Genomic DNA, 19,818 nt, shown 5'->3' on the forward strand with positions numbered 1-19,818 from the left:
CAGGACCCCAAATAGACAGAAGCAGAAAAGAAACTCCCCTAAACCCAATACAGTTAAGACATTAAAAATATAAAATAGTGGGGGGTAAAAAAGGTTCCAAGAGAGAAAGGTCAAGTTACTTACAAAGTCAAGTTCATTAGAATAACATTCGAGCTCAAATATTTAAAACCAGTGTACATGAAAAGATGTGTTCTAAGTCCTGAAAGCTAACTAGTGTCAACCTAGAATATTATACCCAGCAAAACCATGTACAAAATTTGAGGAAAACTTGAAACCTTACACTATAAAAACAGACTAAAGAACTTATAAGCACTACTTCAATTCTATCAGATGACACTTGAAGGGAAGACTGCAATCTGGAGACAGAGATCACAGAGAATAAGCCACTCAAGAACACAGTTCAAATGAAAGGGGGTCAGAAAAAGACAGAAAACAAAATGACAAAAAATTAAAACACATCCTTCAGTAAGTCTGGAGTAAATGGGAATGGAGAAAGCAAACCAGTACTAACAAAGATGCTTCACCCCTATGGCTAGCAATCACAGAAATGTAAGGTTCTATGCTTAACAGGGAACAAGCAAATCAACTATCTTCCCCAGCTTTGAACTTTGCAGCTTCAAAGAGGATTGGCCTGACAAGGGTATCTTCATTGGAGCAACAGTGGTATGCATGTTATGAGTACCCAATGATTTTCTCAGTAGATTTAAAGCCCCCAAACCTGTGACTGACTACATCACAGACGTTGAGGGGAAAACCCAATACTAAGCCCTTATCTTTATAACCATAGATTAGTGTATCTCTCAACCCTCATCAAAGTTTGTTTGGCTACCCTGTCCCAATAGATGGCAATAAATACAAGTGAACAACCTGAGGAGCATAAGAGACTGTGAAGTGTTCAGCTCTAAATGGGACATCCACATCAGACTTCCTCCTCCACAGGGTTCAGGAAACACCATGGAAGAGGGGGCAGAAACACTGAAGGAGCCAGGGGGTATTTAGAGCAAAATAGTATTGCCAGACACAACAGTGCACTGTGCGTGCGTGCACGTGCACGCACACACACACAGCAGTGGTACGTGAATGCATAGCTACACAAGATCAAGACAACTTCTGTGGATAATTTTTTTTCAGGGATCTAACCTCTGAGAGACTACCTAGGCTTCGGGGGATAGCTCTACAACCATGCACATGAATATAGCATGTGGACCTAAGTGGATTCAGTAAACTTAATTTATAAAATTAAAAAACAAAACACAGAGTTGGGAAGGGAATGAAGTAGGGTGGAATTTCAGGGGGAGGGGATGGAAGGTAGATCTGATAAAAATAAATTATATGTATGAATGAAACTGTCATTAATAAAGAATTCAATCTCACCAAATTTATTTATTTCCAAACATACTTTTATCTTTTGAAAAATAGTATTATTGGAGATGTACTTAAGCATGGCAATAAATTGCATTTTCTCTCACATTTTGCAATTTTCAATTGTTTAAGAATGTGATTTAATTCAACAGTTGAAAAACATAATTACACTATAAGAAACTGACATATCCTTTGTCAAAAGGGCCATAAGTCAAGTGATTAAGTAGCAAGGCAATAGACCATAAAGCACAGCTGATTAATGCATCTTTCCAGTACAATGTGGCTCAGGCAATGAAAAGTTGTATGTGCCCAAGCAGTTAATTCTGCCACTATGTCTCACAGTCTGTTATATCTTTATGCAATTATAAAAATGGGTATTAAAAAACAAGATAGATTAATGTCCCCAAACACTAGAACCTAATTTATCAGAAGAAAACATGGTAAGAACAGTTGGTAAAAAAAAAATCTCGTTTAAGAAAATAGTGTGCCTCAAGAGTCACAAGGAGCTATAATTTCAAAGAAACAGATCGGACTTAGAAAGTGATTATTATAATGAAAAAGATATTGCCAGATCTTTAGAGAAAACAAACACATGAAAGAAACAAAACAAAAAAACCAATTAAAATTGGTGTCATTCAAAGAACTTTCTCCTAAAGCAGTAAGTTAAAGCTCTATAATAGTTATTACACTGAGGGTTAAGCACTATTTTAAACATTAAGTTAAACTCCAAATGTCTACTATGTAGATGCTAAGTCATTTGGTGTAGGTTATATCAAGTCATTAAAATTCAAGAGGCCCAATTTCAGTCTATGCTCTCACTCATCACTCAAAACTGTCATTTAATGAGAATAGGCTGTTCTTCAAAGAACATAACCTTAGGCAAGAATATACCACAGAATAACATTATACTATGCTACTATACATATAATAAAAAAGAATAACTTTAGAAAACAAATTAGAGGGGGAAAAAGAATGAGAAAGTCTTAAAGATTTTCGATTAATAGGAAAAATTACACACTATAAATGAATGACAAGCATGAGACGCACAGACACAGCAATTAAGAAGTCAATGATAACTCAAGAAAAACAGGATGCATGAATATTCTTAGCTATCAAACATCTAAATGTCCTTTTTCTGCTAGTTGAAAGAAAATCTGGACACAGTGTTCCCCAAAATTACAGAAATAAGTACTGGATGTGCACTAATGCTAACTCAAGCTACTTTAATAGCTCCTTACCAAATCTAATCTTACACACGCACACATACGTATGCATATTTACTTTAATTATGGTCTGTGTGTGTGCACGCAAGCTATATTTGTACCATGTGCGTGCAGTTGTCCAATTAAAGCATTTGATCTCTTGAACTAGCTACAGGTGGCTATGAGCCATCAGATATAGACAGACACTGAACCCTCTGAAAAAAAGAGCAAGTGCTCTTAACAGGTGAACTATGTCTTCAGTCCCTCTAATTCATTTAAAAAAGAAATTAGAATAAATTTCTCAAACCAGATCGGTGACATAACCCACTGCAGTATAACTTGAATGTTTTTAAAATTTAATTTTTTAAAAAAAAATTTTTTAAAAAATTATACCTCTCAACATATAAAGGAGGGGGAAAAAACCCGTTTCAATTTCAATCTTGCCAAATATGTAATCAACTACCCTACCTACAAGTAATGGGTAGGTTCAAAATGTATGCATACTGTCTGAGACTTCCTAAACATAAACAAATAAATAAGAATTTGTACTGTTTAAAATAAAGTAGATGGGATGAGATCACATTAATTTACACTATGGCATCAAGTAGCATTTCTTGGCAATCATTCTGCATCTGTATATTTTAAAGTCACCTTATTTCATTGTAGTGGTTGTACAAAATTCAACTGTAAGAATGACTTTTTTTAACATCACTAAAAGCCATTTAATTTTGATTTTTGTTAGTGTTGTTCTTTTGTCCTGGTTTGAGACAGTGTCTCATGTAGCAATGTCTGACTTTTGTAAGTGAGGATGACCTGGAACTCTTGAGCTTCCCGCCACACCACCAAAGGCTAGGTCTTCTATAGTTTTATTTAATTTTTGAACTTTGTCACAGATTAGATTAGAATCTAATCTGATTCAGTGTCTCAAAAAGTTAAATGTTTATTTTCTCTTAAAGATTTTCATGAATAAAAATTTTATAACTAAAACCTCATTCTATTAGTTACTTTTCTATTGCTGTGATAAAAGACCATGATTGAGGCAACTTAGAAAAGCAGGCATTCACCTTACAGTTCCAGAGGGATCGAGTCTTTTCGTGGTGGGAAAGCACAGCAGCAAGCAAGCATGGTGCTGTTGCTAGACACTGAGAGCATACATTTTGAGCCTCAAGCAGGAAGCAGAAGAGAATGAACTGGTAATGACATAAAGCTTTGAAACCTCGAGGCTTGTCTCCAGTGACAATTTCCCCTAGCAAGGCTGTACCTCCTTAGCTTCCTCAAACAGAGTCACCAACTGGGGATCAGCATCAACTGCCCAAAACTATGGAGAATGTCTCAAAGTAACAAATGCACTATGGACTACACCTTCATGATGTGTGTGTAGGGAATACAAGTGAAATCTCATGTTTTCCATGTTGAAATAAACTATTATTTTTCAGTTTTCAAAGTTTTAGTTTTAAAAAGTCAAAAACAAACACAGATTTATTTTGATGTACTATTAAAGTATTTTCCTTTTGAAAGGTTTCAGCTATTTATTATTATCAATCACAGTTGTTTCCTTTTATAGCTGTTAACAAATTAATCCTTGGCCACCTCATCTCTTTCATTTTTCTCATAAATGAGCATTATAACATTTCTTTCTAGCAACCAAAGAAAAACTCTTATGACTTACTGTAATTAATCTATCAAATCTTTATTCTGAGCATGGTATAGTTACTTTTATCTACACACTTCCCTCATTGACCTCTACTAATGGCAACTATTGCACTTTGTACTTCCATACATTATTTATAGTTCTCAATCTTGTGCCAATGAAAAGCTATAAACAAAGATCTGAGCAGAGAACAAAGTTAAAGACAAACTACTCTACCATTCCCAATATGGAACATTTTGAACTTATTCATTATAAGTGATTGCAAAGGTCTAATTATTATATTTTTAACCTAACAGACGTGTGCCTGTTATGAAACTAAGAAATAATTCCAAATACATATTTGCTGGGTAAATTATCTATTTTTTAATATTTAAGGATGTCAAGTATATTTTATTCCTCTTTGAAATGAGACAAATAAAAGGCCTCATATATAAGAACTTAGAGCTAATGTCCATCTTCTCTCAAACATGGCATCACTCCTCATCAGACCACATACAAAATTTTTAGTGACATCAATTATTGGAATTCAAATGTTTATAAACCTAAGAATATGATAGACATAGTAACAGCATAAGTTATGGCAGGGTTCATTTTGCTAGCTGCTTCTACAAAAAATGACCGCTCATGCTGCTGAAGGCTGTGGAGCTTAGAAGCCCAATTTACCAAAACAACCACTGCCTTTGTACTTAAGGGGACTTTACATACAGTCATGGATCTTTGCTGTTTTGATCAAGCTAGTTCTAAGAAACAACTCAGTTTGCTTTATTCTTTAAGCAAACTTTACTTCACACAAAGGCCTGCTCCCACTTTATGGAGCAACCAGATTTTTATGGTTTTGGAAACCATGTGCTTCATCTATTTTAGAGTGCATTCGTCACAACATTCATTCATAGTTTCTACCTTTTTTCAAGTATTATAAATCTGAGAAAAATATTTTTCTTTTATGTGGTGATAATGTGACCACTATATAAATCAAGTCACTATAACTGCTATTAAGTATAAATCAAGTCACTATAACTGCTATTAAGTGTGTTTGGGCAAGTAATATGTATTCATTTTATTTCAGCAGTATTGGTGGTCTGATAAAACTGTATTTATAAGGACCTAGGTTTGTAGTTCAGTTAGCATAGTGCCTTCCTAGCATCCAGGAAGTTCTGGGTCCATCCCAGCAACGTACAAAGATGGGTACTACATGCCTGAAATCCTAGCACTCAAAATGGAGGTATGAGGGTCAGAGTCAAAAGATCATCCTTGGCCACACAGCAAGGAGAGCCTACCTTATCTCAACAAAATAAAAAGCACCATGAACTTATGGGAACTGAAATTGAAATTCCATATAAATCTCACACCAAAAAATAGTATTCACATTATTTTAAACATTTTCAATGTAAAAACTATTCTTGATTATGGACTACCTAAAATCAGGTAATGGTTTGGGACTGTCTAGCAGGTATTTGCTGACAATTACTCTGACTTAATAGATATACTCATTACATTAAGAGGTATAAATTGAGGCTACATTTTAAAGTCCCTATATATTTTTATCTGATTATTTTATCAGTTGGTTCATTTTGCCTTTAGTTCCCTAAGTCCAAGAACGCTTGTTTTAAAACAATTACTTTCTACAACATTTCCTCTGACATTCCCTCTGGCTATCAGCAAATAGTTGGAACAAATACACAACCTGACAGACTATAATGAAACACTGCGAAGAATGTCAAGTGCTTTGTGTGGTAAAATGTCCTTTCCCTTGGGACAATTAAAACTCAAGTTGCATCCTGAAACTGTTAAAGATCAATGCACTGATAATCAACTCTTGATTCGGCAAAGCCTATATGATGTCATAAGCTATATTCATTTATATCACTGGTTCTTAAGACCCCTTTGAGAGTTGAATGATCTTTTCATAGGGGTGCTTAAGATCAACAGAAATACAGATATTTACAATTAGATTCGTAACAATAGCAAACTTCCAGTTATGAAGTAGCAAGAAAAATAATTTTATGAGGAAGTGCATTAAAGGGTTGCAGCATTAGGATGGTTGAAAACTGCTGATTTAAATCAACTGAGTGGTAAACTCACTTATCCTAAATTGTTCTCTTCTATGCACAGTAAAAAGCTATCCTCTGTGGATGCTATACAGCAGAAATCTTTGATAAAATGACAGTAACTTCTAAAATTAAAGGTCAATAAAATTTACCAAAGCAGAAAAAGCCAAAATATATTTTGGCCCCAAAGTACTATGATCTTTTTTTATCCTATTGGAAATGTGTACTTAGTAATATTAGGATTGAATAGAGAGCAATTATGAAAGCAATTATTTCAATTCTACATTTCTGAAACTGAAGTAGAAAACATTTCTCAGTAGTGTTCAAGTAGTATTTACAAATATTAAATAAAAATATCACTACTACAATGCTTCACACAAAATCACAAAATAAAACTATGATTTAAACAATCTGTCATACAATTGATGACTAAATTTAAAGCAAATAATTATAGCCTAGAAATACTTCATCGTGAATATTAAAAATTGTATCCCCATAATATTAATTAATAAGGCAGATGTAACAAATAATAAGCTGGGTAGAGGAGATAGCTATGAAGTGTTTGTGTATATACATGAGGCCCCAACATACATACATACACACACACACACATATGGGCATACACAAACATATGCACACAAAGAAAGACAATAAACTCATTTCATATTTCCCATTAGGAGAAGCAGATAAAACATTAAAGGAAAACCTAAAAAAAAAATAGACTTACCCAGCTACATCTTGTTATACAATCAATGAAAGGGAATTTAAATGAAAATGGCTATTGTAAAACTTAAATAGAAATGCAAAGGGAAGTTTTAAATAAAAAGCCAATATAACTTTGAAACATAAGACAGAGGTGGGGACAAAACTCAGTGTCAGAATAACAGACTGCAATGTGTAATATATTAGATTCTTTCCACCCCAAGAGAATAAAAGGTGACTAAAACATTGAAGACCTCTATTATGTGATTTCTTGCTTCACTTTCTGAACTATAATAACCAATACAAAGCATTTTGACAGTACCTTTTGATTACATAATTTTACAAATTTTATTTTGGTGGTGCTAAAGATACAACTCAAGGCCTCATCACACATTATGTCTTCTAGAAGAATAAGAAGTTCCCTCCTAAGGACCCAGACCTGGAGATCAATCGTCATTATAAACTGTCAGTGTTTATATTAACTCTGCTGTGAAATGCAGTAAGTGGCCCATGATCCCCTAAGCAACCACTCTGAAAATGGGTTTCTAGCAATGGTCCTGTAGCAGATTATCAATTGCTGTTCTGAGGGCTGTATTTCTTCTGAAAAGATAGAATACTATTACCAGTTAATTAGCAACTTAGTAATTATGATACAAAAATACTAGAATAATTTCATGATCTTATTTCAACTCAATTAAATAAGATTAACTGAATATATTTCTAGTTAGGCTAGACAATTAAGAGAAAGTGCCTTACCTCCATCCCCTAAAATATAATTGAGAGAAGTTCTTATCCCCATTTCAAATTAGGTGCTACACTCTAAGCATTTACAATAACTTTTTCCCATAGAGACTATATGAATATATGTAAATACTTTTTACTTTATTTCTCTTGTATATTTTTATCCAGAGAAAAAGCAAAATTAAATTTACCTTCCTCTAAACTTGTTATGTACAAACATGCCAGTCTTCAATAACAATTTCTACAACATAGGAGCCCGCTCCTACAGAGTCAGCTAGGGTTCCTGGATAGGGGATCCTTGAGGCCAAAGAAAAGTCAGATGAAAGAAACTGAAGACAGGATAGAATCAGGAGGTCTGTCTTGTCATGCCGAAGTAGCCAAATGGCCCAGAGTTTATTTAGTACTTGCTTATATACAAAAGCAGAATAAAACACAGCACAGTCAGTCAATATCTAACCATAAGATCATTTTTGTCCTTGAGTGAGCAGCCTCCTCTCCAACATGTGCTTGCTGCTCAGAAGCAGCCTTTTTATCTTGAGGTTTGTCACCAGCAGTATACTTTTTATTAGATAGAGTGTCTTTTACAGGATAAATTAGAAGTCTCTCATAGCCCTCAAAGTTACTGGAAAAAGCAGAGAAGGCAAGCTTGAACTCAAATGAGTTTTTAAAGTCAGAAATGACTCCAGATGGAAACTGAGTCACACGTAGGCCCCACACTACAACACTAAAAACTTGTCTAAGAAATTACTTTTTGACTTAGTGGGAAATATTTGTTTGTTTTGCTTTTGTCGTTGCTGTTTTTAACAGTCTCACCCTAGAGCCAGGCTGAATCAAACTCAAAGCAGACTAGGAAAGCTTTCCTTCAGAGGAAAACTTAAAAGCCACAGTAGGAAGCAGCCAATTTACTAATGACCAAAAGAGCTCTCCTTGAAACTGCAGTCATTCATTCACTCAGCAAATATTTGTCACTAAGTAACTACCATGTGCCAGACCTAGGAATACAGCAAGAAATCAGATAGGTAAGAACCCTTTCTAATGAAGTTTTCAGCCTAAAACATGGTTGTAATATACTGCTTTTGAACGCTGGCCCTAGAAAACATTCTTGAAGGAAATCTTGTCCTATGCATTTCTGTTCATCTCATTTCTCCCCAACCCTATAGAGCTGATAATTCTCTTATAGCAGAAATATATTATTATCAAAAGAGAAAGAACACTGGTGCTCACTCCTTAAAATTCACCTCTTCTTCAGAAATCAAGTTAAAGATTTCCTGGAGATCTATAAATAAAATTTAAAACTGTTTATAGAATTTTTATTCTGTAAACAGCACATTAAAATTTACCCAAACTCTAGATGAACACTGCCGTCATAATAAACCGATGTGTGGCAAAAGAAATATTTGTGAACATCAACTATAAAACAAAGTTTAATTCTAGTAGTTTCAGTGACCAGTTGAACAGCACACACTATAAACACACTACACTGTGTTGATCCTGAACAAGTTACATTTTTCCTTACCTCACCTTTCTTCCTATAAAATAGAGACACTTACTCTAAAGGAGTGAGTAAAAAGCACAGGTAAAATAGTTACAATTGTCTTAAAACAGGGCAGTGTTTAATTACTTATAGTAATAATTAAAACCAGTAAATGATTAATTACAAGTGACTAAATTTACATCAATCAATCACACAACTATAAACATTTACTTCTCATGAGTTTACAAGTGCTGAACACAACACATCTGAACTTGAACAAACATAAGTCAAAGGCTAAAACCAATTAAATGATGTAAAGTAGTAAACAGCTTCATGTATAACGCTATAGCATTGGTTCTCAACCTGTGGGTCACAACCTTTATGGGGTCCAATTACCCTTTCACAGGGGTAGCCCAAGATCACCAGAAAACACAAATATTTATATCAAAATTGTAACAGTAGCAAAACTATAGTTTAAAAGGAGCAATGAAGTTGGCCAGTAGTAGTGCATGCCTTTAATCCCAGGAGACAGAGACAAGTGGATCTCTGTGAGTTTGAGGTCAGCCCAGTCTATGGAGTGAGCTCCAGGACAGGCTCCAAAGCTACAGAGAAACTCTGTACCAAAAGTCCCTGCTCAAAAAGAAAATATGAAAATAATTTTATGGTTGGGTTTAGTACAACATGAAGAAATGTATTAAAGTGTCACATGCAGCATTAGGAAGGTTGAGAACCACTGCACTATAGGAATGTGAAATTCAAATCAGAAATTCATGAAGCAACTTGCACTACTACTACTACATGCAGAGTTACTTTAAAAGACAATTTCAAGTCAATCCTCTTTGGTGGCCATAGAAAAACCTAATTAAAAAAATGTAAAATATAACTGCTACATTTAAGGAAAAGGTAGGAAGCATCTTCCCATAATCTGTTAATTCAGGACCATATAATAAACAGGAAAACAAATTTGTATTTGCAACCAATTTTTAATCTTGTCAACTATGTAAACCCAGAAGTAGTGTAAACAAATACTGCCACCTTGTGGACTAATGGATCTGGGATTAATCTCAAACAAGCAAAGAGATATGAGAAGAAGAGATGAACTTTAAGAGTGAGTACCAATGTTCTTTTTCTTTTGATTATAATATATTTCTGCTACAAAGTGAATTATTGGCTCTTTGGGTTGGGGAGAAATGGGATGAACAGGAATGAAGAGGACAAGATTTCCTTCACGAATCTTTCAAGGCTTAGTGCTTTTCCTCTCTGATAAGAATCAGTGCAATAAGGTAATCAGCACAATACAGATCTTACATAACTTTGATAAGAAAAACAATTTCTTCTAGCCAACACTGTTTTAGTGGTTTTTAACACTCTTTCTGAAATTCATTAGCTTCAATATTAATTAAAAGGAATAAAACCTTAGAATGAATTTATTACTGCTGTTTCAATATCAGAAGAGCAAAATGTCCTCAAAATTATAAAAATTTCAAAACTCCTTCATTTTGGACTTCACCATTCTATCTTACTTCCTATTATTCTTCATCTGTCCAGTTTGCATAACAAATTTCCAAATTTGGAAAAGTTTCATTAAGAAATGTTAATTCAATATAATTGAGAGAAAATAATGAAGGATTTAAATTTGTAAAATTCTAATTTAAAATATGTAAATGTGACTGACCTCACTTTGAATGTCTAGTATTTCCAGTCTGAAATTCTATCTAATTTTAAGCTACTTCTATTTTAGGATATAAAATGCTTTGACATGAATGTCTTGATATGGTAAAAAATTATTTAAATACTCTTGTTAAATTTTGGAATATATTAAATTGAACAAAACTAGGTTTTAAAATGTTAAGGATATATTCCTCTTGAAATGAACTGACTATAAGTCTTAAATCCCTCAGATAGATATGTTGCTTTTAAACTATGCTGTTTAAAAGAAATTTTGATCTTGCTTTTAACTAAATAGGAAAATACCACACATGAACAATCAACAATAGTAAGGGACAGTAACCGGAATCACAATAGCGTCCAAATACATTAGCATGTGTATAGGAATATTATATTACGTCAATATTACAAAATCGTTTGAGAGGGAGAGAGAGAGAGAGACAGAGACAGAGACAGAGAGAGACAGAGACAGATAGACTATCCCACTATATAGCAGATTTGCCTGCCTCTGCCTCCAGAATGCTGGGCTTTAAGACATGTGCCACCACACCAGCCCTCCTTTCATTGTTTTGAATTTTGCACCTGAACTACATTTCTGAAGCATTTAACAACCTATGTCATATATTCTTATCAACAGTTAAAAATTTATGTAATAATATTAACCTGTTACTATAGAATAGACTGTTTTATAAACTACCCAATTCTATGATAAAGACATGAAAGTAAGACTGTGAGGCCTCCTGAATGTAATCAACTGTATGTACCCACTTCACTAGTATACATTTAGTTTAGATATCAGGTAATCAATGAAATTTTGTTAGAAGAATTATGCAATTAAATGAAGTTGAAATTCCACTGCAGTTTTAAATTCTATTCACCGAAGAAAAACTAAAATTTCCAAAAGGAATCAATGTATGGATTTTTCATTTACAAGCAGCTAGAAAGCTCTGGAAAATTTCTTGCAATCTTGTATCTTTAATGGCTCAGAGTTCAGGATTAATCTACATAAATGTAAAACAAACAAAAAACCACTCTAGTCTTCCCCATGAAAAGCATGCAAAGTTTTAGTAACATTCAGAAGTTAAAATGAGACTGGGGTCAGGGAGTAGCTTAATGGTACAGACAGCAACAACAATAATAACCCAACTGGTCAAATTGTTCATCTGTTTAAAAATGTCCATTCAGCCTATTTATTACTGACAATGTGTAAATACCAGGGGATTATTGAAAATGGGATAAATGATAAAGAACCTAGTGGTTTTGCAATGTCTATTATTTTAAGAAATTGAAAACTGCATATATTAGTAAAATTTGTGTCTATTTCCAAGTAAACCCACAAGGGTGTAGGTGAACATGTGTGCATGCAAAAGTCAAGAGTACAATTTTGTTTGCCATTCCTTGGGTATTGTCCACTTTTCTTTTAAGACAGGTTCTCTTACAGGCCAAGAACTTGCCAGCACAGTAGCAATGGCATAATAAGCATGGACTACTATAACCAGCCTTCATTTCACACGAGTTCTGGGTATTAACTCAGGATCTCTTGCTTTTGAGGCAAACAATTATTGGCTGAGTTAGAACACCAGCCCCCAAACAATTTTTTAAATATACTCTTGACAGTTTGTGCTTAATATAGTTAGACCAGCTGCAGTCTATCCCTTAAGTTCCCAAATTATATGCTAATTGTACAATCTATATTATTACTTTGATCATATTCTTATCTTCAATGGAAGTTTCACTGGAGTCAAATATATTCAGGAAGGAAATATACCAATTCTATCTAGACGTGCAAAACCAAAGGGAGGACATAAGGAGCACCTTCCAGCATTACAGCAGACAACAGATATACAATTATGAAGAGAAGCTGCAGCCTTTTCTCATACTGGTACCACTGAGTACTCCAATTTGCTACATCTTAGTAACAGGAAGGCATTTAGCTCTTGAATTCCAAATTTCAGGGATGTTACAGATGCTTCACAAATTTAGTAAGTTTGCTTACATTTGAATAAGAGAACACAGTAAGAAGTGTGCCAAATACTTACCTAGAAACTATGCTGGAACCATTATAGAGATCACTAGCATATGATAATGTGGCCAACGGTCTTACTGAGTTGTATCGAGTAAACTTGGACAAACACTCCTGAAATTCATCTAACTGGCTTGCAGTTCTACTGTCATCTGTATCAAAAAAAAAAAAGATATTAAGTAAATGAATAACACTATAAAAGAAGTAAAGAACAATGTCCTTGTATTAAAGATTATCTTTCAAATAACAAATATTTTTAAAGATTCTAAAGAAGACCATCATGCTCAAATTAACTAGGTGATCTTTAAACTTTAATAAAGATGGTCTATGGAGTCACTATAACACCTTTCTATGCCATGAAGAATATAAAGTCAATCTCCTCTACTTTGGTTCTAACTAACTTCAGAAGAAATGAAATACTTTTGAAAAGAGCTTCTAGTGAACAGAAATCAAATTGTTCCTTAAAATTAAATCCTGATTACCAACGCTGACAGTAAAGGAAGACTGATCTGGAGGAAGATCTACACGTGACTTGGTATTTCTTAATTTAACAAATGTGTTTATAAGGTTGAACATTTATGGTCAGAGTAAAATTACATAATAAATATTAGGAAAAAGATTTGAAATTAACAAGTGTGCTGACATAACTGAAGTATTTTAAGTCCTATTCTCAGAAGTACAAAATGGCAGTGTATAAATTACTGATTCTCAAAGACAACAGTAATGACACTCAATAGAACACCAGAAAAAGTCCCCTCCAGGTAATATATTCAAAACTGAGATACATGAGATTCAAATCAGAACATTAACTTATAAGCATCTGGCAATTTATTCACTAATACAGAGGTATGCTTGCAGGAAAACACAGATAATAACGTACTCAGCTTTTAAAGGATATTGAAAATCTGATTTGTAAACTTTCCCCCAAAGAACTGAAAACACAGAACAAAAATTACAACACACAGTTATTACTTTAGCTCTCTAAAGATCAAAATTTGAAATGAACTATTTTAACGCTATCTTCTCATAACTTCCTTCTTTTTGTCATCCACATACATGCATATAGCACGTTCAACATAAACTTAGTGATTCTACTTATTACATACTATCTGAAGTATAACAGTAGGCATAATGAAATTAAAATGTAACAGGTACCAAAAAAAATAATTCTTTAAAAAATTATCTTGACTTACATGACATAAAATCTAATACTTATAATAAAAACAAAGTCATTTGAAGAAATTAAACTCTGTCATTGATGTTTCATAAATGCTAAAGATTTAGGCAGTAAGTAAAAACAACCTAGACTAAGAGAGTACAAGTTAGTAGTGTTTTTATTCTAAAAATAAGAATGACCTAGTTAGCATGCAGTATCATAACAGAAATAAAAATCTTATTCCATAAAAGTTACAGTGGCATAGTCCAAACAAATTTTAAATAAAACCTGGGTTACAGAGCAGGCAATCACTAAAATCAACTACAACAGAATGCTGTAGATATGATTTTCATTTGTAATCCTATATTGTGAACTATTTAATATAAGTACATGCAAGACAACTTATTTATTCATTCAGAAAAGTTTTTAATATTACTCTTCTTTCACATTTTGCCTTTAATTCCTACTAAGTATATAATCACAAGCATTCAAGAATGAATACCCTTTTGAAGAGCACAATTTGTTTCTAGTGTTCATGTACTCCTAGCTATCAATCAAGCTGATTAATACAAACATATTGCATTTTATAAGAAAAAAAACACAGGGGCTACAGAGATGGCTCAGAATTAAAAGCACTTGCAGGGGATAACCTGGGTTTGGTTCCTAGCACCAACATGGTGATTTACAACCACTCATAATTCCAGTTATAGAGGACCTGAAGTCCTCTTCTGACCTCCACAGGCAGCAGAGGAGGCACACATGTGGTAAAAAGATATACACACAGACAAAAATTCATATATGTAAAACAAAACAAATATACAAACAAGTTGTTGCTATTTCAGTATCTAAGTGTAAATCAGTTCTTTTTCAAATATCTGGTTATGTTTGGATTTCGTCTGCTTGACTGTTTTATGATCAACATCAATAGGTATACATCTGTCAGCATATCACCTCTTCATCTTACTTATAGCTTAGAGAAGGATTTTCAATGTCTCTTTTCCTCTTGATGACATTGCATTTACATCCTGTTTAACTTACAACTAAGAAGTCAAGACATTAATATTCTAATAATTACCTGTCATTTTCACAACTGCAAAACAAAGTAGAGATGGAAAAATAATAAAGTGTAATCAACATTTTATGGATTCCACTGGTACAAGTGAAGGTTTCCTCCTAACTGTCGAAAGAACCTCATATTCAGTAGTACAGTTAAGGGTAGCTAATGTGCAAATCTAGCATCAGTCAAAATTTCTAAAAACCAGAGACAACATGCTTTAAGTGTGCTCCTTGCCTATATATTTATATCTTCTAGAACCAATTACCTAGTTACCACTTTTACTATTCATAGCAAGCATATCAGTGTTGTCAGTGACTTAATTCTATCTCAAGCTCTTTGTCATCTCTATTTTAAAGAAATTATCTCAGTATCTATCCTATGACCTATCATCTAATATCAAGTCATGTTTAAAAGAGTCAACAATTCCCTGCCTGTTAAAATATAGGTAACAGATTATTAATTTAACCACGCCTTATTGCAGTCTACATTCATAAACAATTATAGGCATTTGATAAAGGACTTAAACCCTTGGCAGGAAATATTTTCGTCCATAAAAAAGTTCACCATTAATTTTAAACAGGCTTAAGAACAAACTTTAGCATTTCCCTAAATGTGTGTATATATGAATGCATGTATGTGTATAGGCTGGCCACCACTATACAGTCAAGGATGACCTTGCACTTCCAATCCTATTGGCTCTAACTCTTAAAGGAGGATTGCAGGCCAAGCACACCATGCTTATTTTTACTTTTAAATATAGTATTGGCAATCAAATTCAGGATTCTGCATGTTATGCAAGCATTCTACCAATTGAGCCACATACTTAGCCTGCATGAATCAGTATTTTTTCTCCACCAATTATGAGGTAAATTTATCAACAAGATATAAACCTTCTATATAATATCTTATAAAGTATTGATTCATTCAGGAGAAAATATTAACTAAGTTTTCAATAACCAGTACACTACCAGACAATTTTCCCCTGGATGTTTTTCATTTTCAACAGGCATACTACTAATGGAATCAGTTAGTTGGGCACCTAACATGTACTAAGCACTGTGTTCTAACTACTTCACCTACAACTATTTTTTTTCCGTGTGTGTGCGTGCGCGTGTGTGCATGTGTGAGCATGAATAAAGATGTTGAGAAAGGTTGAAGAACAATCTTATTACCCCTTTAAACTTAAAAACTTAAAACTTAAAAAATCTTATGTTATTATGTACATGTGGTCCTATGTTATTTTGTGTATTCTGAATGTTTCTAATTATTTTTTAGTTAATTTATTTGCCTAAACATAATCTAAGTCCCCACTTAAAACATTCTCTTATGTCTTTCATTTTCACTTATTCCAGATTTTTCACACTCAGTTGTACCAATGCATATTGCACATTTGTAGCACATGGTACACATGAAATTATTAACTAACTGCTGCTTTTGCCTACAGATTTATAATATCCCACTTTATGATAAACAAGAACCAATTCTTCCATCTTTTTATCCTCAGTACAAAGAAAAGTGTTTAAAACTTATTAATGTTGAATAGGAGTTAATTCAATAGAACTTGTTTTTGCTAGGTACATATCCATGGTTATTTTTTCAAATTTTATATAGTTTGCTCTAGAAAGAGTAAACATTCCTGAATGAGAAACACAGATTAGCAATAGAAAACAGCATTCTTGATGATCTCTAAGACCCTCCACACTATGGATAAGACTGCCAAAAATATACAATTTGCTTTGACATTAGAACTTCTCATATATCTAGCATATGAACCTGTACATATATCTGAAGAATGATTTTCAGACATGTTTGAGAAATCCTGAACATGTACCTGAGATACGAGACATCCTTGTAGAAAAATAACACTGCTCTAAGTCTTCAAAATGAGCAGTGAGTCGCTTTCGTCTTGATGCTAATGTGCTGTTATACCAAGGCTGTTTCTTTGTCTAAGGTGATAAGAAAAGACACTTACAACTCCATGTAATCCACATTCTTACACAGAATAGCCAAATGCTTACTTATGGACTTTCAAATGTGAGTTATAATAAAGTGAACACAAATGGTGAAAACCTGTAATTCTCAGAACTATACTTCCAATTTTTTTCAAGTAAATACATGGAGGGGGGGTAATTCTCTCAAAGAATGATTAAGAAATAAAAATGAAACATTCTTTTTAAAACAGTGATGTGAAGGTGATAGAGATCAGCTGGAAGAGTGCTCGTCTGTCATGCACAAAGCCCTGGTTTCCACTCCCTATACAAACTGACAGTGGTGGCCAAGGCCTGTAAACTTGGTACTTAGAAGGCAAAAGCAGGAGGATCAGTGGTTCTGAGTTAATCTTGCCTATATAACAAGTTTAAGCATTAGCCTGGGTGGGCTACAGAAGACTATCTCCAAAGTGTTAAAAAAAGAAAAATGCCAATAACAACCAAAAACACACACACACACACACACAAAAAAAAAAAAAAACAAACAGAGAGTAATAAGAAAAAAAGAAATAGGAGAGATTCACCAGCTAAACAAGATATAATATGAAAAAGATTAATTATAATTTTCTACCACTCAACATACTTTGAAAACATTCAATTCAAATCCCTATTGTGATTATTTTTGTTGTTGTTTTTTGTTTTTCATGACAGCGTTTCTCTGTAGCTTTGGAGACTGTCCAGGAACTAGCTCTTGTAGACCAGAATGGCCTCGAACTCACAGAGATCCGCCTGCCTCTGACTCCCAGGATTAAAGGTGTGCAACACCACTGCCCAATCCTATAGTGATTTTATAGGCACTAAATCTGCAACATATCCAGAAATAGTTATTTCTTCTATGAACTACTCTTCTTTATGGATTCACCTCTTTAGCTTTATTAAGATCATAAAATGTAGCCTATTTTATTATTTTGTGATGAAGCAGGAAATATGTATGAAGCACTTTACAAATAAGTGTACTTAAATTTACTCTGAGTTAGTTGCTGTTATCATGGAACACAAGACAATTCATAAGGAAGCACTGAATAATAGGGAAAATGGTAAATATAAATTTCTCCCCACCAGGGAGTGAGAAAAATAGCTGAATTGGTAAGATGTTTGCCGTGCAAACATGGTGATTTGTTTAATCCCCCAAACCCACTTTAAAAAGCATGTATAGTGGAACACACTTGGTATCCCACCACTGGGAAGGCAAAAATAGGTGGATTGGGCTTCAGTGGCCAGCCAGACTAACCTATTTAGTGAGCTCTGGGCCAACGAGAGATCCTGCCTCAAAAGAGAAAACAAAAAACTTTGGGGGTTGGTACTTCACACTTTGCCAACATCCCTTCCATGCCAGAATAGACTGTGACATACAAATGTGAGGGGGATTGGGATAGAGAGAAGAAAGCCTCTCTGTGTTGTTTTCACTGCTTACTTTGACAAAACAAGAAAACTGACGTTTGCCAACCTTCTCCGTCATTAGAGGCAGAAAAAAGCCCTCAGATTTGGTTCTTTAAAACCAACTGGTCAGTCCTATCTATCATCATATCCATACAAGTAACATTATGCAGACTGAGTGGGCATATTTATACACTTAGGAATATAAATTTAAAAAAGAAAGGCATGAATTTGAAAGCAAGGGAAGTTAATGGGAGAGGCTGGAAGGAGGAAAGAAAAGGAAGAAAATTATATAATTATATTTTAATTTAAAAAATTGTAAATAATAGAAGAAAACATCTTCAACATGATCAGGGACATCTACAGAAATAAAATCCTAATATAACAGGTGAAAGTTAGGAGGGAAAGGGAGAGAGCAAAGAAAAGAGCACTGGGTAAGAAGGAAAAGGTACAGGAGGAAATAAATGCAGGGAGAATAGAGACATTAAAATTGTCAATCAAAACGCACTTTTGTCAAACCCCTGGAAAGAGAGCCAGGAAAGTCACTCGGGTTTTCCTGCATCACTGACTGCATCACAAAAAACTGCTAGAATAACAATTTGAATAAAAGCCCCATAAATTACATAACAAAAATTATTTATGGGAGAGAGAAGAATACAGCTGCCTGTTCAGGCTTGAGTCAATCCCATTCTTGTCAGTTGACCTTGAGTCAAAGACAGTAATTTCAGGACAAATTGGGTAACCCTTTTCCTTTTACCTGTAGAACTGCCTACCTTCCCTTCTGCACATAATTTACTATGGAACACAACACTCATTTCTTTTCCTTTTTTCTTTATAAATTTTTAAAAATTTTTTAAAAAAGAAAACAGTATTTTTTCGTTACAAATACCAATCCGTGTTCCGACTCCCTCCTCTCCTTTCATCCCCGCCACATACCTCCCCATCCCACCCCCATCCACTCTTCAGAGAGGGTAAGGCACATTGCTTTGGGGAAGGTCCTAAAGAATAACTTATCTCTGTTGACAAAACCAATACGAACATGTCTCTACAAATTTAAATAAAAATTTCATAGGATACCCATGCAACTATCAGAAAAATAAATCGTATTAAGATGACAAGACATAAAAGATAATTAACATAAGTTATGTAAGACCTCTATATTGTAAGTACAAATATTAGTTTCTGTTTTATAATTACATCTTAGTCCATGACAATCTCAAATTAAGTGTAATTTTAAAATGTATTTTTAAAAGTAAATTTTCAATATTTAAATTTCTTAGCAATAAACATCCAAAAACATGAGCACTATAATAAAATCATCCATCAGCCCTCTTTTGGATAGTTTCTAATGTAAAGGCAGGGTCTTGAT

At 33.8% G+C, this 19,818-nt stretch overlaps 1 protein-coding gene across 2 annotated transcripts in view; it reads right to left on the bottom strand.

The window, feature by feature from the left end:
* Positions 1-19,818, bottom strand: part of Cop1 (COP1 E3 ubiquitin ligase) — a 123,166-nt gene that overhangs the window by 52,295 nt on the left and 51,053 nt on the right. For both annotated transcript variants that reach the window (XM_085688035.2, XM_085688034.2), the window contains exons 10-11: positions 16,916-17,030; positions 12,888-13,023 (exon numbers count right to left, since the gene is read on the bottom strand). In XM_085688035.2, the coding sequence (XP_085544161.1) occupies positions 12,888-13,023; positions 16,916-17,030 (251 nt within the window). The remainder of the gene's footprint in view (positions 1-12,887; positions 13,024-16,915; positions 17,031-19,818) is intronic.

Source organism: Myodes glareolus, chromosome 5 (genome assembly GCF_982192425.1).
Source record: "Myodes glareolus chromosome 5, mMyoGla1.1, whole genome shotgun sequence".
NCBI classification, from domain to species: Eukaryota; Metazoa; Chordata; class Mammalia; order Rodentia; family Cricetidae; genus Myodes; species Myodes glareolus.